Here is a 25,863-nt window from a genome sequence, read left to right on the forward strand (position 1 = left end):
CAGGTTCAATCCCTGGTCAGGGAACTGATATCCCACAAGCTGCACGGCATGCCTCCCAAAAACAGAAAACAAAAAATAAAACCCCAAACTCTAAATATATATATATATGTATTCTGGTCAGTCACCTCTCATCTATGAACAGCAGCGCATTACTGAAGAAATTAAGTAAATTCGATCTTTCTCCTTGGTGTGATTTAAAAAATTTTTTTTCTGAATGGACTCCAAAGAAAAAGAGGGTAAAACTTCCACAGAGAGTCCGTCAGAGTGAGAAATGCTCTCCAAATGTTCCTGTTTCTGTTAGGGCTTCCTTGCTCTATTATTAGAGAACATGCCTGGAAGGCTTATTACTCTTTAAAAACTGGGCAGGCTGCCTGCAGGAGACGAACGTTTAATTCAAGGTCAGCAAGCCTTATCGAGTCCTTCTGCCTCAAAGTCCTGCCAAGGCTATGCAGACAATATGGAGGATGCCTATTTTAAGTGGAGATGCATGATATAATTGTAAACAAACAAAACACACACAGCAGTCTCTTGGTATCTGCAAGGGACTGGTTCCAGAACTTCCCCCCACCCCACAGACTCCCCAGAGTCCGAGATGCTCTAGACCCTTATTTGAAATGGCATGGTAAAGGCATCTGTGGATATGGAGAGCTGACTGTATATGAGGACTCAGTCTTTTACTGAATGATTTTAGTTGTGAAACTCCCCCTAAAATGACTTGCTGTGGGGACTTACTCATGTTGAGTAGTATTATCGTCTCACAGTTTAAGATTTTTAATAGCAGTGTTTCTCCATGCTCCTCTAACTTGATTTCCATCCTTTGTCTTTAAAAAATTATTTACCTACCACTGCTGAAACATTTCACACGGTATCTATGGAATAAACATCTTCTCACAAAGCTCAACAGAGCTTCTCAAACTCACTATGTGGAAATTCATGCTTTTGTAGAACCATAAAACATTGATATTTTCCAACAGAAGATGTATTATAAATATGCAACATGAAATCACAGCCAAGAACATGTATCCATGAAAAACAAACAAACAAACCAAGCTGCTGAATTAGACATGACTGGATGTTAGCAAGATTTTTGTTACTTTCTGTTGGATATGTCTTCATTGATTTTGTTGTCTAAGTAGCAGCAGATGCCAAAAGTTTTAAACTTACATACTTGGGGAAAGAGGACAATTTTATTTAAAGGCTTAGCTTTTTATTTGAATTGGGAAAAGACTACTTTTATTTCTAGAGTTGGGTCCAAGTCTAGGAGTATAACCAGTATTCAGAGACTAGTTGAATACACTGCTCTGAGACAACTGCAGAAGCTGGGATGAAGAGGTTTATACATAATGACACTGGGCCAGCCCTGCAGAGAAAGTTTACCACGCAGGGCATGTGAGGGCGGAGTGACACGAACACTGGGGGTGAGCCACTAAAGGAAGCTTTATGTTCAAGTTTACCCAACGCTGACAACCACATAATCCCTGAGGGATTATATGAAGATCAGACGCTTTCATTTGAAAGTTGGTTTACAATGTGATTCTTCTCAAACTCTTCCCAATATACCAAAGGAAAACAATAAATGAGCCAGCTGCTACCACAAAACAGTCTCTCTCAAACCATGAAACAACAGCAGAGTTACCACAACATGTCCATGTCAACCATCTCCTAAGCTATTTGGTCAGCTTCATCTAACACTATCGTTCCCTTAGAATCCAACAGGAAAGCTCACAACATCTCTGTGTTCCAGTCTGGATCACAAGAACATTGTTTCTATCATCTTAGAATTTACTTCAGAGTTTACTGCTTGGATAGAAAAAGGCTCATCCAAGCATTTCAATGAACAATGCGGAAGCATCTGAACTATAGCAGAAAGACACTGGGCTGAGTGTCAGGAGATGGGGGTTCTTTGCCTTGGTTTCTTCACAGATATTTGGTAACTTTTAAAATTTAATTTTTACTTTATATTGGAGTATAGTTGATTAACAATGATGGGTTAGTTACAGGTGTACTGCAAAGTGATTCAGTTATACCCATATAAGTATTTATTCTTTTTCAAATTATTTTCCCACTTAGGTTATTTTACACAATATTGAGTTCCCTATGGTACACAGTAGGTCTGTGTTGGCTATCTATTTTAAATAGAGTGTATATGTAAATCCCAAACTCCCAATCTATCCCTCCTTGACCCTGACATCTGATAACTTTTAAAGGTTCCCAATGTCTCAAAAAGAGACACTGATTCCAATTCACACCCTTGGTTCAAATTCTCACTTCACTGTCTACTACTTGTGTGACCTGGGGAAAGATACCTATCCTCTTTGTCCTTATTTACAAAATGGGGATAATGAACAGAGTCTTCCACAGAGGACTACTAAGAGAATGAAACACATTAGTATGTTCAAGTACTTAGAAGAGTGCTTGACCTACAGCAAACATCAAGCGTTAGTTGTAGCAAACACACATTGGTAGGATTCTTCCCTCATACTCTGTTCTACACATTGATAAAGGGCTGGATGCACATGTAAATAGCAGACTGGTTCTGGCTACCTGTTAATTCTCAGAACTTCCAAGATTTGGGAGTTACGCCACATTACCAAGAGCAGTGACTCACTAACCTGGATGGCAAACAATGGCAGAGTTAATTCGACTCTGCTTTAAGATGCCTATAAGCAATGATTTATCTTCTTGAGAAGTACAGATCTGAGTAAAAGGTCTCTGTAAGGCAGTGGTTTTACAGGGTTCTTATATATTCAAGAAGGACATAAGCAGAGGACTGGAGAACTAATCTCACTTTGGTGTTAGGACCTTACAGCCTTGAACGTCTTAAGTCCACAGAGATGTCAAGTAAATGAAGAGAAGAGGGCCAAGGAAGGACTGCTATAACATGTCTAACCCCCTCTGATGCCTGCCAGTGTCACTGAGGGTTAGAAGGCTTATCAAAATATTCCAGAGTATTAACATAAAAAGAGGAAACAATTCACAGAAAAATCATCATCTTGAAATATATGGGAAACCAATAAATACATAAATAACTGCAGCTACTTTTGAACTCAATCTTGCTTCAATGCAAAAAACTGGCCTAAATATTTCCACTTATTATTTCCAAAGCACTGTTTACACAACTGAACTGACTGTACCATATTACAGTCATCTGTTAAAATGTTAAGTTCTTCTGATAGAGAACTTTCATTAAACTTCATTTTAGTCAGTGATTTGTTTTATCAACTTAATAAAATGTTATGCTTCCTGCTTGAAAGCAACAACTATGATAAATGCTATTTCCCTAGTCTGGAACTTAAAACACTTAATATAATAACTTAAGAGTCTGGGTCTGATTTCCTTAAAAGGCATATTAAATGATGTAAGTATAAAGTATGATTGTTTCCCCTAAAAACTAGAATCAGAGTTCATGGCATTAAAAGTAAGTAATTTACTTTATTCCCCCCAAAAGGTGTTTAGGACAAGATATTTCAATTTCTGAGTTAAAAATCCAAAATAAACTGTGACAAGTAGAGACTGGGGTAATTATTATAGTGCCTTCTCATATAAAACTGTCCTTGATGTTCACACTGTTAGGCTACTTTATGAAGTCTTTTTGGTACCAATGGATATATTCCAAGATAATCTTACCACAAATGCTACTTAACAGTAAATCATATTTAAATGCTTTCTATGGTGCTTTAACAACAGGCTGGTCATAAACCAGAGACAATAAAATTGCACTGAATGAACCAAGATTTTCCAGTATTTTTTTAGATGAAATCATGAATACCCATCTATGTCTGTTAATTTGCTTTATACTATAAGAATTATATAGTATAGATGCTATTTTATTACTATTTCTAAGAAAATGTCCAATCTCTTCACTACCAGAAAATATTATCTGATAAGCACATGGCTGACTTTCTCTGTCTTAGGGGAAAAAAAATTATCTACATATCAAAAACATTTTCATTTCAAAATTATGTATAAATTGTTGATAACAGTAATTAAGATATGAAGCCTTAACCTTTTGGAGTATGTAATATCTCCTGATTATGAAAGATTTGTCAGTAATCTTTTAGTTCATAGTGTTTTACTCTGAAGTCTCAGTTCTGGTGATAAAATTTAAAGTTAGCCCAAGACTGACAGTGTAGCCAAAATAAACATATGCACAAAAGCTATGGCCATACTTCCTTGTTTGCTGGGACAGTCTCAGTTTACATTTGCTTCAATATAACTATTTAGACTGCACCTTCCTGATAAAACCTAAAGTTAGCCTAAGACTGGCTTTCTTAGGGACTGTACTGAGTCTTAAAAGCTCCTAAGTACTGTCCTGATCGCATGAGTGTGAATATGCCTGACATGATATACTGGCATGATAACATATATATACTGACATGATAATCTAAAAAGCAAAGAAAATGTGGTGACATGTATTTTGTACAGGGCTGAAGTTTCCTCCTCTTTATCGATTAGGCAAACTAATTCTCAAAAACAAGTTACTATGTTTACCAAAAGATCCCATTTCTAAAAAACCCACAACAAGCTAGATACAAGATGACTCTGAATTAAGTTATTTAAAGGAGAATAGATTTTTAAAAGTCAAATCAACAGTGAAACAAATGCGCCATGAATATTTTCAAGACTAAACCTATTTTATATGATCCACAGTTTGACTCTACTAGCAGATGGGACAGGGCACTTACTACCAGTTCTTGGTCCTGAACCACAACTATACCAGAAAACCAAGTTCTTGGCAAATCTCTCCTAGCAAGCACTTAATTTAGTTGTGTGAAATATTTTGGTAAAACACTGAAACTCCTTTTAAGGAGCCTATTTGTATTTGATTATCCTCCTAGATTGGGTTCTAAAACTGCATGAGATCTGAGACAAAGTCTTACTTAATTCTGTACCCTCTATGTTGCTTAGTGTATTGTATTATACTTAGATCATTCAAATTCTTGATCAGCTGAAATGTAGCAAGGAATATGTAATCCTTTTTCCTTTGTCCTGTCCTTAAATGTGACTCATGGGAAAGAGCATGGGAAAAAGCAATGGAATTCCAAAAAACCCCATCTATTTCTGCTTCACTGACTACGTTAAAAGCCTTTGACTGTGTGGATCACAAGTATGGAAAATTCTTAAAGAAACAGGAATAACAGACCACCTTACCTGCCTCCTGAGAAACCTGTATGCAGGTCAAGAAGCAACCAGACAGGTCAAGTTAGAACCGGACATGAAATAGACTGGTTCCAAATTGGGAAGAAGTACGTCAAGACTGTTTATTGTCACCCTTCTTATTTACCTTATACGCAGAGTACATCATGTGAAATGCCAGGTTGGATGAAGCACAAACTGGAATCAAGATTGCCAAGAGAAACATCAATAACCTCAGATACACAGATGACACCACCTTTATGGCAGAAAGCAAAGGACTAAAAAGCCTTGTGATAAAAGTATAAGAGGAGAGTGAAAAAGTGGCTTAAAACTCAAAACTCAACATTCATAAAAAGAAGATCATGTTATACAGTTCATGGCAGATACATGGGGGAAAAAATGGAAACAGTGACCGACTTTATTTTCTTGGGCTCCAAAATCACTCCAGATGGTGACTGCAGTCATGAAATTAAAAGATGCATGTTCCTTGGAAGAAAAGCTATGACAAGCCTAGACAGCATATTAAAAAGCAGAGGCATCACTTTACCAATAAAGGTCCATATAGTCAAAGCTATGATTTTTCCAGTAGTCGTGTACGGATGTGAGAGTTGGACCATCAAGAATGCTTAGTGCCAAAGAACTGATGCTTTTGAATTGTGGCGTTGGAGAAGACTCTTGAGAGTTCCTTAGCAAGGAGATCAAACCAGTCAATCCTAAAGGAAATCAGTCCTGAATATTCACTGGAAGGACTGATGTTGAAGCTGAAGCTCCAATACTTTGGCCACCTGATGCAAAGAGCCAACTCATTAGAAAAGACCCTGATGCAGGGAAAGATTGAGGGCAAGAAGAGAAGGGGACAACAGAGGATGAGATGGTTGGATGGCCTCACTGACTCAGTGGACATGGGTTTGAGCAAACTCAGGAGATACTGAAAGACAGGGAAGCCTGGCGTGCTACAGTTCATGGGATTGCAAAGAGTTGGACACTACTTATCGACTGAATGACAATATGGGAAAAGAGGATCGCCACTCTTTTACTCATTCAAGAAATATGTATTGAACACCTAGGAACTAGCAATACAGACTCAAACATAAGCAAGTTTCTGTTCTCTTGGAGATTGCATTCTTGAAAAGTTATCTTTTAAACCGCAGGTGTAAAACTCATTAAAAAATCCTGAAATCACTTCAGTGGGCTGTGCCAGTATTATTTTAACTGAATGAAACATAGTGTGGGCTTCTCAGGCAGTGCCAGTTGTAAAGAACCCACTTACAAATGCAGAAGACACAAGCGACTTGGGTTCGATCCCTGGGTTGGGAAGACCACCTGGAGGAGGGCATGGCAACCCACTTCATTATTCTTGCCTGGAGAATCCCATGGACAGAGGAGCCTGGTGAGCTACAGTCCGTAGGGTTGCAAAGAGTTGGACACGACTGAAGTGACTTAACGCACAAAGCATAGTGGAATAGAACTTATCAGAGGATATCACATACACACCGAAGTGTTTCCTAAATATCTGGTTTCAGTTACATGTGCATTTAATAAGTATTATATAAAATGTATATCTTAGTTGAAAGTGAAAGTTGCTCAGTTGTGTCTGACTCTTTGTGACCCCCCATGGACTATACAGTCCATGAAATTCTCCAGGTCAGATTATTGGAGTGGGTAGCCGTTCCCTTCTCCAGGGGATCTTCCCAACCCAGAGATTGAACCCAGGTCTCCCACCTTGCGGGTGGATTCTTTACCAGCTGACCAGAAGGGAAGCCCAGGATAAAATTGAGAAATGGTTTTGGACAGTTCTCCTAAATTGCATCTCAGTTTAAATCTTTTTTAAAATTTTTACTTCCCTGCAAAGCTATATATAAAGTTAGACAACTTTGATTAATAAAATGTATGTCGGGGACTCTGCTAGACACCGGAGATTTAAGGATGATCAACTCACAGTCCCTGTCCATAAAGAACTCATTAAGAATGTAAACAATCAATCACAATTTGATAAGTGTTAAAACAAATATGTGTATATATCATAAGTAACTCATTTTTTGGATGTCACTCTAACAGATCCTTTCACTTACTTGGTCTTTCATTATAGTCCACACAAAATATATAAATCACTTTTGGGATATTCAAGCAAGTAATTTGCACCCAAGGCCACATAAGTGGCTAAGTCGTACATAGAATCCAGGTTTCTTAGCCTTCATCTACTGCTTTTTTAAATCACACTACTTCCTAATAGTCTCATGTGGCTTTGATTTTCTTTACATAGTCCTGCAGTGTCCTGAACAACTTCAGAATAAGATGGAAATCATTAATATTAGTTCATCGTGTTTCTTAAGTGTGAAATTTTGGTGACCTATCACATACCATCACAAGTAAAAACAGCCATCATTACTCTTTGCTTAAAAGCCATATGACATGCCCACCTTACCTAGTTCAGTAATGTAGAGACCTCTTGCCCTGCGAACTATAACTAACCTTCAAATGTGAAGGAGAGGGAAAGTCTACAAGATGTGTTCCTTTTAGAAACTAGAAATTTCCACGGTACTTCAACCAGACAACTCTTTTAACACTATTCAGCAGATTACAATACACACTACAGATTATAACTGAGGACTGCCAGAGACAACGAACATGTTAACCTTATCTGGTGGTTCATTTAACTCACCGCTGGACAGTGAGTTAGAAATTACAACTGCGCTATGGTATACAAACCAATCTCAAGCTAAATTGTTTTAGTTTCCATAAATACTTCAAGACTTGTAAATTACTTCCATTAAGTTCATGCGGCAGAAAGGCTGAACACTAGCTGTCAACTCTAACACCCAAGGGGATAAAAAAGGCTACACAATTAACCCCAATTTTATATATTTAGTATGACAGAGATCTTGGAGACGATGTCAAATGTACAATAGCCCACTTGAATAAGATCTAAATTATTAATTTTTTATACAATTTTACAAGTTGGTTTTCCATTTAGTTGTTATAAAATATTGACTATATTCCCCATGTTATACAATTATATCCTTGAGCCTGTCTTACACCCAGTAGTTCGTACCCACTCCCCTACCTCTCTATTGCTCGATCCCTTCCTGACTGGTAACCACTAGTTTGTTCTCTGCATCTACCACAACCTGCTTTTAATGCTTCAATTGGGGTAGAGCTTTGCTCTGTGTACTAACTCTCCTTCAGATAAACTGAAGAAATCCCCAAAATCAAGCAGGTGTTGCAACTACTGAAAGTATACAAACGGAAGCTCACTTAAGCTTTTACAATCCTGCAAATAGCAACACAAGCAATAACAACAGCTAACACTTTCTAGTGCTGATCATTCTATGCCAGGTATAGTGCCAGGTATCATTCTGTGCATCTTATATAAATTGACTCATATGATCCTTATAAACCTCTATGGGCCAAGTACAGTACTACTCCCATTTTATTTATTTTTTGACCATTTGGCATGTGGAATCTTAGTGCCTTTGCAAGAGATGGAACCTGCATCCCCTGTATTGGAATCATGGAGTCTTAACCACTGAATGGCCAGGGAAATCCTATTCCCATTTTAGAAAGAAACACTAGCACAGAGAAGTTAAGTAATTTCCCCAAAGTCACACAGCTGAAAAGCAGGAGGTAAAATACAAATCCATGCAACCTGATGCCAAAGCTAAACCACAAAGACAAAGAACTATTAACACATTTCACTACTTTCAGTAACAGACTGCAGGCATGACCAAGGAGAAGGCAGGCCTGACCCAGCCTTCTTTCTCATATTGATACTCTTGTTCTGAACCAGTGTGGATGTTCTGTGACTCTCACTCGCCACCCGACTGGCCAGGGAGACCTGTCAAGACACCTGAGCAACGCAGAACCCTGCATGCATACTTCTCCATCCTGCAAGCAGCATCCACTAACAAGATGACACAGTGGAGGAAGAAACTGTTACAGAATGACAAGTCCTAGGGGAACCTCAGGTTAAGTCCAAGAAACCTTTTTAAAGTACTGTAATTACCATGTACCACGCTCTGGGAATTAAAGAAGAGTAACACACTGTCTCTACCCTCAAGTTCACTGCAGAATGAATAACTCAGAAAATGCAAAAAACTGCTTTTTTTTGGTTGACCATGTCACGCAGCATGTAGGATCTTAGGTTCCAGACGAGGGATTGAACCCATGCCCCCTGCAATGGAAGCGAGAACTATCAACCACTGGACTGCCAGGGAAGTCCTGCTGCATTATTGGTTTGATACCCACAGATAAAACAGCAGGTCAGAACGAATGTGAACTGAAACATCACAGCCCTTGCTTGCTTTGCTATTTGTTAGCCTCTTAAAAGTAATAAACTACTTTGGAAGCTGATTTAAAATGACATAACCCCCCAGGCTGAGAGCACGATGGGAACATCATGGTACAATATGGTGGACAGTTAACAGAGACAATATTGAAGTATCCCACTAGTTCTCCTTGATTCAAATGGCTAAGAGCTGGAAAATATTACAGCATATTCGTATGCTGATTGGAATGAAAGCAGGGTTAAAAAAAAAACAAAAAACGAAGAGAGAGAACAGAGGACAATTCTGACAGCAAAGTCCTTGCATAGAAGAGCATGGGTTTCAGCACACAGTGGAAGGTTTGACCTCAGACAGGGACATGGGCAATTCAGTCCATTCCAGGTAATAGGAGGGAGATGAACAGTGGTAGTGGAAGGATGAGAACATTCTCTTCAATTTTTTTTTAAATTTAAATGAAATAAGCAGTGAAGTCATCAGCTGAGAGTAAAGAAGGTGGAAAGAGCATGAAATACTGCAATTGTCTTGGAGAGTGGGTAAGTCAGTTGACCAGAGAAATAAGGAAACGTTGCCAAATGGCATTTAGGGTCCTCCTGGGGTTTGTGGTCATGATTTTAAAGTGAGATTAGTCTGTATGGTTGTATGTTTTTCTCTAGCTGCATCTGGCTGCTGAGGTGTTGAGTAGATGGAGAGTTCAATTTAACTACAGCTGCTAGACAAGTATGACAGAGGGAATGATTAAAATGGTAGACTACAAAATCTAACTTGGATGGGGCGGTGGGAGTAAGGAAGTGATTATTAAGAAACTGACTCATGTAATTGTGGGGGATGGCAAGCGTGAAACCTGCAGGACAGGACGGCAGGCTAGAGAGGCGGGAAGAAGTGACGTTACAGCCGTATGACGCAGAACTCCTTCTTCTTGAAAGGATCTTGGTCTTTTTTCTTAAGGTCTTCAACTGATTAGATGATGCCCACCCACATTATGGAGGATAATCTGTTTTACTCAAAGTCTACTGATTTAAATATTTACCAAATCTAGAAAATATTTTCACAGCAATACCTAGACTGCTGCTTGACTGAAAACCGGGCTCTCTATATCCAGTTGACACATAAAACCAACCATTTACAAAATCATTTACAGAAAAGGATGAGGATGTAAGGGATGTTTAAAAATCAGTACCCATTCATGGGTTCCGAAGAGCATAATGAAACTTAGTTTATTGATGTGTGTAAGATTAGGACAAATAAAGAGAAATATAGCACTTTCCATGGATGAGGGGTGCTATATGGTGGTTAATGGCACAGACTTTAGTGTCAGAGCTCTTGGTTCAAAATTGCTCTATCCACATGTACCCCAGTGTTCATCACAGCACTGTTTACAATAGCTAGGACATGGAAGCAACCTAGATGTCCACTGGTGGATGAACGGGTAAGAAAGTTGTGGTATACAGTCAGAATGGCTGCGATCCAAAAGTCTACAAGTAATAAATGCTGGAGAGGGTGTGGAGAAAAGGGAACCCTCTTACACTGTTGGTGGGAATGCAAACTAGTACAGCCACTATGGAGAACAGTGTGGAGACTCCTTAAAAAACTGGGAATAGAACTGCCTTATGACACAGCAATCCCACTGCTGGGCATACACACTGAGGAAACCAGAAGGGAAAGAGACACATGTACCCCACTGTTCATCGCAGCACTGTTTATAATAGCCAGGACATGGAAGCAACCTAGATGTCCATCTGCAGATGAATGGATAAGAAAGCTATGGTACATATACACAATGGAGTATTACTCAGCCATTAAAAAGAATACATTTGAATCCGTTCTAATGAGGTGGATGAAACTGGAGCCTATTATACAGAGTGAAGTAAGCTAGAAAGAAAAACACCAATACAGTATACTAACGCATATATATGGAATTTAGAAAGATGGTAACAATAACCCTGTGTACGAGACAGCAAAAGAGACACTGATGTATAGAACAGTCTTATGGACTCTGTGGGAGAGGGAGAGGGTGGGAAGATTTGGGAGAATGGCATTGAAACATGTAAAATATCATGTATGAAACGAGCTGCCAGTCCAGGTTTGATACACGATACTGGATGCTTGGGGCTGGTGCACTGGGACGACCCAGAGGGATGGTATGGGGAGGGAGGAGGGAGGAGGGTTCAGGATGGGGAACACATGTATACCTGTGGCGGATTCATTTTGATATTTGGCAAAACTAATACAATTATGTAAAATTTAAAAATAAAATAAAATTAAAAAAAATCATTTATCTGAATAACAAAAAAAAAAAAAAAGAAAGAAAGTTGTGGTATATATACAGAGTGGAATATTACTCAGCTATTAAAAGAACACATTTGAGTCAGTTCTAATGAGGTGGATGAAACTGGAGCCTATTATACAGAGTGAAGTAAGTCAGAAAGAAAAATACCAATATAGTATATTAACGCATATATATGGAATTTAGATGGAGAAGGCAATGGCAACCCACTCCAGTACTCTTGCCTGGAAAATCCCATGGACGGAGGAGCCTGGTAGGCTGCAGTCCATGGGGTCGCGAAGAGTCAGACACGACTGAGCGACTTCACTTTCACTTTTCACTTGCATGCATTGGAGAAGGAAATGGCAACCCACTCCAGTGTTCTTGTCTGGAGAATTCCATGGACGGGGGAGCCTGGTGGGCTGCCATCTATGGGGTTGCACAGAGTCTGACACAACTGAAGTGACTTAGCATGGAATTTAGAAAAACGGTAACAATGACCCTATATGCAAGACAGCAAAAGAGACATGGATATAAAGAACAGACTTTTGGACTCTGTGGGAGAAGGCGAGGGTGGGATTATTTGAGAGAATAGCACTGAAACATGTATATTACCATATGTGAAATAGATGACCAATCCAAGTTCAATGCATGAAACAGGGCACTCAAAGCGGGTGCACTGGGACAAGCCTGAGGGATGGGATGGGGAGGGAGGTGGGAGAGGGTTTTGGGATGGGGGACACATGAACACCCGTGGCTGATTCATGTCAATGTATGGCAAAAACCACCACAATATTGTAAAGTAATTAGCCTCCAATTAAAATAAATTAATTAAAAAAAACCCTGCTCTACCACTTAAGGCATGAGTCTGAGCAGGCTCTTCAACTAAGCCTGTTTCACCAAAAGGGATACAAGAGAATGGCTTATTACAATGGTTGGCAGACAGAAAACACACAAAACTGTCAGCTCTTATTATTATGGGAAAAGACTCAATACTGTAAATCTATCTATTCTCCCCCCAAATTATTCACAAATTTAGTGTCATTATGTTTGAATTTTCAATGACTTTTTTGATAAACTGAGTTTAAATTCTGTTTGAAAAATAGGTATGTGGAGGAAAAAAGAGACTTCTGAAGGAGAATATGAGAAACTCATCACCAGTCATCAAAACATAGTAGAATACTACAATTAAACACCTGTAATGGTGCAGGAAGAGGTAACTAAATAAATGAAGAGTACAGAATGTCAAGAAATAGACTTATATAGAATGATAATTTAAGATAGGATAAATGTACCATGTACCTCCGATGAACGTGGGGACTCACGGATCGTTCATTAATTAGCACTGGCTTGTCACTTGGGAATGAAAGTATAAACTCTTCCTGTAATTTTAGGCTAGTGGAAGCCTTTCTAGGGATAACATGTGGCTGAAATGTTATGAATCTTTAAAAAGTTTTACAGGCTATGGGGCATATAGCTAAGGGACTGAAAGCAGAGACCTGGAACTGATACTCGTATAGCCACAGTCGCAGCAGCGTTATTTCCAATACCTAAAAAGTGAAAGCAAACAACGTCAATCGACAGATAAACGCACAAAGTGTGGACTATTATTCAGCCTTGAGAAGGAAAAAACTGACACGTGCTCAACAGGGATGAACCCTGAGAACACGATGCAGAGAGAAATAGGTCAGTTACAAAAAAACAAACACTGCACGAGTCTACTTGTATGAGGTGTCTATTCATAGACAAAGAAAGCAGAACGGTGATAACCAGGGACTGAGGGGAAGGGGAAGTGGGAAATGGTTGTTTAATGGGTATAATTTCACTTTTGAAAGATGACAAAAAGCTCTGGAGACTGGTTGTACAACCATGTGAATGTACATTGAACTACATAGCTAAAAATGATCAAGACAATAAATTTCATGTATACTTCAATAAAATTAAAGAGAGAGAGACAAAAAAAGTTTGGAATTTTTTCAGAGCCTTACAAAGTAGTCCTAGAAAAGAAAATGAGTAATAGCCACGAAAACTTTGGAATGATAATAAACAGAAACTGGCCCAGCCATATACTAAATATATTGTAAAATTATATTAATTAAAATAGTGTAGTAATGAGACTAATCAATTCTGTATGGGCAAGAATTCAATATTATGATAAAGATGACATCACAATTTGGTGAGGAGAGACTTTTATTTCAAATAATGTGGGGTCAATTAGTTAATTTTTGAGTTTTCATTTCATGGGTAAGGAACTATCACAGTCAAATACTAAAATACATTCCAGATAAATAGAAATGAAACTGTTTTACACATATCTTGTTTCCTTTTATAATTGCTCTGCCTTTCTCATAGTTTAATACTCTGAATATTCATTGGGCTGATGCTGAAATTGAAGCTCCAATACTTTGGCCACCTGATGCGAAGAGCAGACTCAGCGGAAAAGATGGTGATGCTGGGAAAGACTGAAGGCAAAAGGAGAAGAGGGAGGCAGAGGATGAGATGGTTAGATAGCATCCTCAATTCAACGAACATGAATTTGAGCAAACTCTGGGAGACAGTGAAGGACAGGGAAGCCTGGTGTGCTGCAGTCCATGGGGTGTTAGAGTCAAACCACTTAACAACTGAACAACAATAATAATATTATTTTGGCAGTCTTCTCTTTATATAATAATAAAATATCTAATATCACCCAACTGGGTGATATACGAACAATAATAGTGCTTTGGAATTTAAATATCTTATAGAAAATCTTGACAGTCAACAAATGGAAAAGTATAACTTGTCTTAAGAAAAATCTGTTTAACAAAAGAATTCACCTAAAATAGTAGGCTCTAAATTTAGTTTCACTAAACTCTATTTTGTTAACTTTATCCCTCATCACGTGACCCTGGGACTGACATGCAGCGCACCACTGTAGTCTGAAGGGTCTGCAGTCATTAACACGCTTGGACCCTTAATATCTGAGTACCTGTCAATCAAAAAAGCTTCCATACTTTTTGAATACGTTTGACTTTTTAACAACATGGGAACACCTGAAATGTAGACTTTATTTTTCCCAATAAATATAGTCGGCCTTTGAATCCAGTTTCTGCATCTGTGCACAAGGAGGGCCAACTATGCGATTTGAACATCTGCAGATTTTGGTATCTGGGGTGGGGCCTGGAACCAATTCCTCCAAGGATACTGGGGGACGACTGAACATCAGATTTTCCATTTTAAGTTACTAGGTTAGCATTTATTCCATGGCAAGTCAAAGGACTGCTGAAAGGGAACACTGAACATTTTGGGGTTTACAAAATGTCTTTCACAGATGGTGTGGTAGGCAGAATGACTTCTTAAGATGTCTAGATCCTGGTCTACAGAACCTATGAATATGTTATGTTACATGGCAAAGGGACTTTCAGAAGTAAAGTTATAGACTTCAAGATAGATACTTCCCTGGAATACCCTCGTGGGTCTCATCTAGCTGGGTCTCCTGCCTGCATTGCAGGCAGATTCTTTATCATCTGACCCAACTGGGAAGCCCTCAAGATACATATTCCCCTGGAATATCCTCGTGGGTCTCATCTATCTATAAAACCCCACAAAAGCAGAGAACTTCCTCTGGATGGATGTGGAATCGATGTGGCAGAAGGGGAGGCCAGAGCTATCTAAAGTGTGACAAGGACTCAATGCATTATTGCCAGTCTGAAGATGAAGGATGCAGGTGAGGAATGCAAGAGGCTTTAAGCATCTGAGAGGGGCCTGGCTGACACAACAGCAAGGAATGGGACCTCAGCCCTACAACTGCAGGCAACTGAATTTTCCTAACACTCTAACAGGCTCAGCAGCAGATTTGTCCCTGCAGCCTAGGCCAGCTGACGACCTGCTTTCAAACCTGTGAGACCCAGAGGAGAGGAACCAGCCTAGTCCACCCGAACATCTGACCTACGCAAGTGTGAGAGAATAAATCTGCACTGTCATAAACCACTAAGTTTGGGGCAGTTTGTTATTGTGGGAATATAAAACAAACATATAGAGGCACTGGATTCTTTTACATACTAAACCACTCCCCGCCCCCCAAAAAAAGGAGGAAAAAAGAAGAGCAGATACTGTTAGGGATAACATAAGAGGGCAGATTTATGACTGTCCTTTTTTTTTTTTTTAAAGCTAGACCTGTGGGTCACTGTTTTTAGAACAAGTGGTAGGAGAGTCACTGGTCCAAGAAGCATACTTGGTACAAGAAAATTTAGTCCAGTTCAATAACCCTGTGTACGAGACAGCAAAAGAGACACTGACGTATAGAACAGTCTTATGGACTCTGTGGGAGAGGGAGAGGGTGGGAAGATTTGGGAGAATGGCATTGAAACATGTAAAATATCATGTATGAAACGAGTTGCCAGTCCAGGTTCGATGCACAATACTGGATGCTTGGGGCTGGTGCACTGGGATGACCCAGAGGGATGGTATGGGGGGGGAGGGAGGAGGGAGAAGGGTTCAGGATGGGTGAACACATGTATACCTGTGGCGGATTCATTTTGATATTTGGCAAAACTAATACAATTCTGTAAAGTTTAAAAAAAAAAAAAAAAAAAAGGAATTACTTCCTATTAATCAGATACTGACAATGTTTTTGGAGGGATTATCTTCCAAGGAGTGACTAACACCCAAGTTCAAAGAATAAACCAGTTAAGAACATTTCTTCAGTTTAGTTCCACAGTGTTTAAAACAACCCCCCTCCCCCCGAAAAAAGCTACACCATAGAACAATAATTGTATTTTTTCCTATCCTATTCCCCTTCCTGGTCACCCAATTCCAACAATAAAGCTAAAATCCTACAATAAACTAAGTAAAAGTACAGGAAAAAAACCCCCAGAAACAGGCATTTGACACAGGAGAAGAGGGATCAGATAACTTTTTCATACCATTTAAGTACTGGCACCATTCCAAATAAAACTGCCTAGTTAGAATCCCATTCATTTAGTAAATATTACTTACAGAACAGCTTCTAGTGACAGGCCCTGTTCTAAACACTGGTGACGGTACAATGCTGTCAAGTAACTCCCCTTCACGGATCACGGCCTTGCTGTGCCAGAGGGACTTGCATTACTCGATGAAGCTATGGGCCCTGCCGAGTAGGGCCACCCAAGATGGACGGGTCCTAACGAAGAGTTCAGACAAGGCATAACCCACTGGAGGAGGGAAGGGCAAACCGCTCCATTAGAACCTCATGAACCGTATAAAAGGACAAAAAGACATGACACCGAAGGATGAGCCCCCCAGGTCTGCAGGTGTCCAATATGCTCCTGGGCGACTAACAGCCCAGAGAGAATGGAGCGGCTGGGCCAAAGTGGAAATGACGCTCAGTCATGGATGTGTCTGGTGATGAAAATAAAATCCGATGCTGCAAAAAATGGTACTGCGTAGGAACTGGAATGTTAGGTCCATGAATCAAGATAAATTGGACGTGGTCAAGCAGAGATGGTAAGAAAAAACATCGACATCTTTAGTTCACATCAGTGAACCAAAATGGACGGGAATGGACAAATTTAATTCAGATGATCTACTACTGTGGGCAAGAACCCCATAGAAGAAATGGAATAGCACTTATAATCAACAAAAGAGTCTGAAATGCAGTACTTGGGTGCCACCTCAAAAATGACAGAACGATCTTGGTTCATTTTCAAGACAAGCCATTTAACATTAGAGCAATCCAAGTCTACGCCCCTGCCACTGATGCCAAAGAAGCTGATCAGTTCTATGAAGACCCAGAAGACCTCCTAAAACTAACACCAAAAAAGATGTTCTGTTCAATGGGGATTGGAATGCAAAAGTAGGAAGTCAAAAGATATCCAAAATAACAGGTAAGTTTGGCCTTGGAGAACAAAATGAAGCAGGGTAAAGGCTAACTGAATTTTGCCAAGAAAATGTATTGGTCATAGAAAATACCCTTTTTCAACAACACAAGAGACGACTTTACACATGGACATCATCAAATGGCCAGTACTGAAATCAAACTGATTACATTCTTTGTAGCCAAAGATGGAGAAGCTGTATACAGTCAGCCAAAACAAGACCTGGAGCTGACTGTGGCTCAGATCATCAGCTTCTCACAGCAAAATTCAGGCCTAAAGAAAGCAGGGAAAACCACTAGGTCAGCCAGGTATGACTTAGATCAGATCCCCTATGAATATGCAGTGACGGTTAATGAATAGATTCAAGGGATTGTATCTTGCAGACAGAGTGCCTGAAGAACTATGGACGGAGGTCCGTAATATTGTACAGGAGGCAAACAAAACCATCCCAAAGGAAAAGAAAAGAAGAAGGCAAAGTGGTTATCTGAGAAGGCTTTACAAATAGCCAAAGAAATAAGAGAAGTGAAAAGCAAGGGAGAAAGAAAGGGAAAGGTACATCCAACTCAATGCAGAGTGCCTAAGAGCAGCACAGAGACAAGAAGGCCTTCTTCAGTGAACAATGCATAGAACTAGAAGAAAACAACGGAAGGGGAAAGACTAGAGAGCTCTTCAGGAAAATTGGAGATATCAACGGAACATTGTGCTCAAAGATGGGCACAATAAAGGACATAAACAGTAGAGACCATGTTTGTTTAATCTATACACTGAGAAATGCCAGGCTGGATGAGTTACAAGCTGGAATCAAAACAAGTGGGAGAAACATCAACAACCTTGATATGAGGAGGATACCACCCGAAAGGCAGAGACTGAAGAGAACTAAAGAGCCTCTTGATGAGGGTGAAGGAGGAGAGTGAAAGAGCCAGCTTAAAATGAAATATTAAGAAAGCGAAGATCACGGCATTCGGCCCCATTGCTGCTGCTGCTGCTGCTAAGTTGCTTCAGTCGTGTCCAACTCTGTGCAACCCCAAAGATGGCAGCCCACCAGGCTCCCCCGTCCCTGGGATTCTCCAGGCAAGAACACTGGAGTGGGTTGCCATTTCCTTTTCCAATGCATGAAAGTAAAAAGTGAAAGTGAAGTCACTCAGTTGTGTCTGACTCTTCACGACCCCATGGACTGCAGCCCACCAGGCACCTCCATCCATGGGATTTTCCAGGCAAGAGTACTGGAGTGGGGTGCCATTTCCGGCCCCTTTACTGCATGGCAAAAAGAAGGGGAAAAGGTGGAAGTAGTCACAGATTTCCTCTTGTTGGGCTCTAAAATCACTGTGGATGGTGACTGCAGCCCTGAAATCAGAAGACATTTTCTTCCTGGCAGGAAAGCTATGACAAAGCTAGACAGTGTGTTAAAAAGCAGAGACATTACTCTTTGGACAAAGGTCCGTATGTCAAGGCAATGGCCTTCCCAGCCATCATGTTAAGGTTGTGAGACTGGACCGTAAAGAAGGCTGAGTGCTGAAGAATTGATGCCTTTGAACTGTGGTGGTAGAGAATACGCCTGAGAGTCCATTGGATGCAAGGACATCAAACCAGTCAATCTTAAGGGAAATCAACCCTGAATACTCACTGGAAGGACTCATGCTGAAACTCCATTATTTTGGTCATCTGATGCAAAAAGCTGACACAATGGAAAAGTCTATGGTGCTGGGAAAGCTTGAGGGCAGAAGAGGGCATCAGAAGATGAGATGGCTGGATGGCATCACCGATACAATGGACATGAACTTGGGCAAACTTCAGGAGATGGTGAGGGACAGAGAGGCCTGGTGTGCTGCAGTCCATGGCGTAGCAAAGAGTCGGACACAACTGGGCGACCGAACAACAACAATCAAGTAACTTGCAGGCTAGTGGGATGGGCAGAATGATAATACATGCAGTTACCGAGACGTGTAGAAAGTACAACTAGGGCCCAGAAGTTAAGGCAAGTCTGATGAGTAAAGGCTGAGCTACAGTCGGAAGGACAGGGGTTGTATTAATAGCTGAGCAACGTTGCAATTGGACACTCCACACAGAAGGATCAGCATGTGTAAAAGACATTGGTTACAGTATAGCCTATTTGGATAACTTAAAAATTTCATTGTGTGAGCATAAAGGGTGAATATTAGTTGGAGGAGTGGTAGCAGGGGACTGGTAGGAAAGGTTTTTTTTAATGTCAGGTGCACCAAAAAAGGCCTTAGTTATTAGACTTTATCTTACAGGTGAATTTTAAGCAGAGGAATGGCACCAATCATTTATGTTTCAGGAAGATTACTTTGGTCACAGAAGGAAAGACGGATTAAAATGAAGTAATATTTGAGACTGAAACTCATAACAAGTCTATTACAAAAGCAGAGATAATGAGGGCCTGAACTTGAGAAGCAATAGTGGAAATGGGGCTAAGAGAACTAAAGAATATTCAGAAAGTGAAGTATGTGATAGACAGCACAGGTTCCCAGCTACCCGCCTACTCACAACTCACCACAAAGGCTGGAAAAGCCACACACCCTCCTTCTCAGCTTCCTCACAGTCACTGTGAGCCAACTCTGGACAATCTCTCAGGAAAGGAAGGTGGCTCTGGCAAAGTCTTTCCCTTCTACTATTAAAAGGAGAGGTGCATGTGGAGAAAGGTCCTACCTACCTGTCTTCACAGCTCAGTGAATGAGGACACTATGGTGCATGACAGTCATGTTACAATGACGAGGGGACAACGCAGGGACAAAAGCCAACATGCCGAGGACAGCTGAGTGAAAAGATGAAAAAGTCTTGGTCCTTGCTGACTTGGCTGAGCTGCTCAACTAATACAGGGACTGCTTAATCTCTGGATTAAGGATCCTTCCAGTTTAAGCCACTGATCGTCAAGCTCTCTCTTACTTCCAGATAAAATTAACCAAACTAAGAGACAAGAAGGGTTTGAAGGGTTTGTAATAAAAAGGAATTTAAGTTTTACTCCCAAGGTGTTGGCTTGGGAAACTGAGCAGAAGATGCTAGTTATCGAGATAAAATTACAACACAGGAAACTTGTGTGCGCACGCCCACGGGTGCATGTAGGAGGGAGGGCTGGGTAGAGAAAGGGGAAGGGGCCTGAGGCCAGGAAAGGAGAAAGGCGAAAATGTTTGTTCCTGGACATGTGATTTAAAGATACTATGGAATCACTTAGGTTAGAAGTATATTCAGGTGAGTCTGAAACTCTTTCAAGAAGACGGAATTAGATTTACAGATGTGCGGGGAGTCAGATCCTGTCATACCTGAATGGCCTCACTCTCTTGGAGAAGTACAATGGGGTGAGGAGGAGGATCAAAAGAATGGAGTCCAGACAAAAACTTCTTCATCTGAAGACTCCTAGAAGGTGTCTATGACTCTGAAGATGTACAGATACTACTTAAAAATAGGGAAGAAAATTGTTTATAGAATGAAATCTACAAACATCATTATATTACTGCATATTTTTGGTTTCTAAAAATTCATTTAGCAGCACAAAATCTGATCTGTGACAAAGGAAGACCCTGTGCACAAGTGACTGCCAGAGACTGGCCCAGCAATTGAAGCTAACCTGAATCACTTGCTTTACTATGTATGCCAGTAAATTAGCAATATGTGAATAACCTCATTCCCAAAATACATGTAACAGAGTTATGGAAGAAAAGAAATCATCAGCAGCTCCCAGTCTACTGAACAGGAAAAACACAGTCAACTAGAGCAGGCAACAGTCTTACAGAGAAAGAGGAACAAGGATATACCGCAAGAGGTGCCTATGAACAGTGGCTGGAAGCACAAATCAAAGGCTGATTTTCACGCTTACAAAGTCTAGACGAGATAGACAGCTGATGTACCAGGCCTGTACCGATAGACCACAGCAATCCTCATCAAAGGCATTTATGATGAATAGGAAGTACTACCAAAGATAAAAGGAATTTGCCCTTGACATCAAGCAAAGATGCTTCAAAAACCAAAACCAACTTGAGAAAAAATGAGTATAATAGCTACAAATTTATACCTCAATCCACTGGTCTTGATTCTAAAACATAACTCCAACTACACTGCTCCTCACCTCGAAAACTTTAAATGGTTCCCCCTGGCTCACAGACCATCCCCTCAGCCCTAAACTAATAAAAATTCTAGCCAAACTGAAAGTTTTGTCTCCTCTCATGCCTCCTACACTCTAGCTACACTGGATTTTCCAAATACAACCTGTGCTTTCCTCCTCCTGCCAGTCTGTCCGTGCTGACTATTCCTTGCCTGTGGAAATTCTCCATTCTTCAGGGTTTTCCCCCTTTATTTTTCAGCATTCCATGATCCTACAAGAGCACTGTCTTCTTGGCATCTTGTTCTGCTCTTATCAAAACCATGGCATTGTTCTGAATTGTTACCACTGGTGTACCTCCCCTATGACACTCTAAATTCCTTACAGAAGAAAGCATAATTCATTCATTTTTGTGACTTTTTCAGGGTTCTAACTAAATAACTGTAGGTTGCTGAGTTAGTGACATAAGACACTTACTTACAGACCAAAAGCCCTCAGGAGAACATATAAACTCAAGTTTATTAGAAGTCTAGTAACTCAGCTATTTACCATTTCTGATAAACATTCACATGCTCCTCCTGTTGACAGGAAAAAGCAATATATAAGAAATAAACACAGGAACTATTCAGTAGAAAAAATAATGAAACAGACTGTGGTCTAGAAATTCTAGATTCTATTTGTAGCTCTCTGGGCAGGTACCTTTTTCTCTGTTTACTTTGCAACTACCTACTTCACAAAAGGTATATGAAGAATAATATCTTTGTTATCTAGTTAACATTTTAAAGATCTTTCAGAACACTCCTCCCTTCAAAACATACTGGTTTGAGAATCATCTCTAGCTTTTCCTACGTTTACCACATAGCAATGATTTCTGTTATTCATAGACTACCTAAAGTGTAAAGAAGCCCATTATAAGGCAAAGAATGTATCTCCAGTTTTATTAAAAAAGCAAAATGTTCTCTTCCTCTACTTTCACAGATTTCTTTTAGGCAATGCAACTGGCCCTCTGGCCACTGCATAATCCTAATGTATAAAGGGGTTTAACAACCTAGAAGAAAATGTATACTGTGCTCTCAAGAGCAGAATATATCCTGAGAGATGGTGTGTAACAATCTGCATGAATAAATAAGAAACCAAATTCAGATAACTCAAGGGGGACTGGGCAGAAAGAGTAAAAGGGCAATAAAATTCTTGAAAAATCAAGGCTTCCATAGCTATGCACAAAAAGTTTAGATCTAGAGAATTATTTCTTAACCAGTGACATAGGCCAAAGACTTTACAAAGTACCATGCTCTTTTAAAATCTCTGGTTCTGATTATTCCTCTCTGGAACTTTTTCCTATCATACTCCATTCTTCTCAGTATGCTAACCTATCTCCTTTCACCTCCAAGTTCATATGCAAATTCAAAGGAGTACTCTCCTCAGGTCCCAAGCAGTCTCTATGGCCTTCTCACATAATTCCCAGATTGAGGCATAGGAATTCCTTCCTACCCAAGAGGTCACAGTGCAAATTTAAAAACTTAAAAACAATACAAGGGAACACAAAGTTGAGATCTGTGAGTGAGAACCAAGACTCCTAACCTCCCGTATCTTGGCTCTTCTTCATCTTTAAGCCAACAAAAACAATGCTGGGGACTTTTTCACTTGTCAATCCACTTAGGAAATTTTAAACATCTCAAGTGGAGGTGACCTCTTATAAAACAAAAACTAATCAACCGAAAGGAAACAAACCCAAGCATGCATCTAACTGCAACAGCAACTGTGTACCGGTTATTTCAGTGCCGATTATAACGCAAACCAACGTCTGGACCCATTCCTGTGTGCTCGCAGTACTCCAAAAGTTAGATGACATAACAAACCCGTTCTCCTCTCCCGCTCCTGCGGCCACGTCAGATACCTGTTGCATCACCTGGTAAGACGTCTCCAGAATCTAGGAAAGGAGTACCGCCATGAACCCCTAAATAATTCAGCTGGGCTATTTTCTGGATAAATTTTAGCCTCATTCATTTTAATGAGCTTGCCCTGGAGGCTAGGGTGTGTTGGCTCCTGTTCACCTTTAAAGAGACTAGCACTGGCGTCGACAAGCGGTGACTTTCTGGACTTGGAGGGGCTTGGGAGTTTTTGAAGACGGGCTGCTTCGGCGGAGCGGGCAACTGGGGTGGGAGAAGCGGGGTTGCCCTGGAGTTCCGGTGATGGAGTGGGTAGTCCGACCTGCGACCCAAGCTTCGCGGAAAGGCAACTGCTCGTCAGCCAGAAGGTCGGGCCCAGCCCAGGGTCCGGGCCAAGTCAGGGCACGAGGGAGGTTCGAGGCGAACCGAGTCTTGGCCAAAGCCCCGGGGCAGACCGGGAAAAGCTAACAAGCGCGTAGACGTTTGCAGGGATTAAAAAAATAATCGTCCCCTCCCCCAACCCCGGTGAACCAAGCGGGAGGCGGCGACGCCAAGCTGGAAACGCGAGGGGCCGGGTGCGAACCCACCGGCGAGAGAATGCCGGCCGGGGCCGGGCTCGGGCGCCGGCGCCGTACTCACCATGTCGTACACGTTGAGCACCACTAACTGGTTAGCCCCCATCCTCCTCCCGGCGGCCGCCGCCTCGCGCTCCAGCCGCTCCGTTCCGCGGGGCCGAAGCCGTTCTCACCCACGCGGACGCCTCAGGGGGCCGGAGCCGGGCCCTAAGCGCACAGCCCGGCCGGCGGGAGCCAGGGCGGAAGCATCGGGAAGCTACTCGCTCCCGGGCGCCGCCGACAGGACCCTCTGCGCCTACGGTGCCGGACCGCTGGCGGCCCGCTCCGGCTCAAGCGCCTCCCCCGGCGGCAGACACGTGGGGGAAGGCGGGGCCCGAGCAAGGGGCGGGCGCCGGGCTCCCGGGGGCGGGGCCGGCCGGGGCTGGGCCCGCCTGTGCTCTAGACTCCACAGCCGCACTCGCACCTAAGATGGCGCAACCTTGGTACTTTTCCGCCCGGGAGGAGCGTGTTCCCAGAAAGACTACAATTCCCAGCATGCAATGAGAAAGCGCAGAGGCGGAGTCTCAACTGCGGTCCTTCCTTGCGGTGCGTTTCCAGCTGTCGACTACAGTTTCCAGCATGCTGCAGGGGCCAGGTCCTGCTAGCCAGGCTTAGCCCGACTACAGCTTCCAGCATGCAGTGCTTGCGGTGTGCGCCCTTGCCTTGCAGTCCGTCCTTGGGGGCCTTGAGGTTGTCCATCTGCTTCTTTTATCCGTTACTGTTGCAATTGGTTTCTGTCGCGTTGAGCTTGATGAAGCCTTACGAATGTGGCAAAAGACTACATTGATGACCCTGTTTTCCAAGTCCCTCCTCACTATTATTTTTTATTTTGCAAGGGGAGAAAAATAGAGGAAGGTGGGTTACTGGCAGGAGAAGGGGTATAACATGCATCCAGTTAATTCTCAATGTGGAATTTTACATTTTATGAAACTATCCTGCTGCAATGGGAAGACAGCACAGTGCTCATAGATTAGCACAACCCTGGGACACAGTAGGTGCTTTTACATTCATTCAAAAAATATTTGTTGTGTACCTGCCTTTACCAGGCAGTGATGTAGGCCCTGGGGACTATGGCGTAAACAATAGGGAGGACGAGCAAAATATGCTTTGTAGAGAGTTAAAATAGGATGAAGTGATTGAGAGTAACCTTATATTGGCTGCAGTGGGAAGGTCTCCGTAAGCTGCTGAGGTTTAAGCTCAGAGTTGAGTTCAGCTCAGTTGCTCAGTCCTGTCCAACTCTGCGACCCTATGGACTGCAGCACTCCAGGCTTCCCTTCCTGTCCATCACCAACTCCTGGAGTTTACTCAAACTCCTGTCCATCCAGTCGGTGATGCCATCCAACCAACTCATCTTCTGTCTGGTTTTCCTCCCACCTTCAATCTTTCCCAGCATCAGGGGCTTTTCCAATGAGTCAGTTCTTCACATCAGGTAGCCGAAGTATTGGAGCTTCAGCTTCAGTATCAGTCCTTCCAATCAATATTCAGGACTGATTTTCTTTAGGATTGACTGTATCTCCTTGCAGTCCAAGGGACTCTTAAGCATCTTCTCCAACACCACAGTTCAAAAGCACCAGTTCTTTGGCGCTCAGCTTTCTTTATAGTCCAATTCTCACATCCATACATGTCTACTGGAAAAACCATAGCTTTGACTAGACTGACCATTGGCAAAGTAATGTCTCAGCTTTTTAATATGCTGTCTAGGTTTGTCATAACTTTTCTCCCAAGGAGCAGGCATCTTTTAATTTCATAGCTGCAGTCACCACCTGCAGTGATTCTGGAGCCCAAAAATA

At 41.4% G+C, this 25,863-nt stretch overlaps 1 protein-coding gene and 1 long non-coding RNA gene across 8 annotated transcripts in view; both read right to left on the bottom strand.

The window, feature by feature from the left end:
* Window positions 1-24,406, bottom strand: part of DESI2 (desumoylating isopeptidase 2) — a 44,860-nt gene extending 20,454 nt beyond the window's left edge. For 2 of the 7 annotated variants that reach the window (XM_055582099.1, XM_055582094.1), the window contains exon 1: window positions 24,099-24,404. Coding sequence is in view for 3 of the 7 variants with exons in the window: in XM_055582095.1 (XP_055438070.1) it covers window positions 24,099-24,140 (42 nt within the window). In the remaining 4 variants the exon portion in view is untranslated. Of the gene's footprint in view, window positions 1-24,098 lie in introns of all 7 variants that reach the window. The other 5 variants (XM_055582095.1, XM_055582096.1, XM_055582098.1 and 2 more) reach the window with 4 other exon arrangements.
* LOC129652957 (uncharacterized) lies at window positions 13,855-18,477 on the bottom strand. Its single transcript, XR_008714869.1, has 2 exons — window positions 16,660-18,477; window positions 13,855-14,144 (listed from the first exon to the last, which is right to left on the bottom strand). It is a non-coding gene; the product is annotated as an uncharacterized LOC129652957 (long non-coding RNA).
* Window positions 24,407-25,863: the final 1,457 nt, after the last annotated feature.

The sequence above is a fragment of the Bubalus kerabau genome, chromosome 5 (genome assembly GCF_029407905.1).
Source record: "Bubalus kerabau isolate K-KA32 ecotype Philippines breed swamp buffalo chromosome 5, PCC_UOA_SB_1v2, whole genome shotgun sequence".
Taxonomy (NCBI): Eukaryota; Metazoa; Chordata; class Mammalia; order Artiodactyla; family Bovidae; genus Bubalus; species Bubalus kerabau.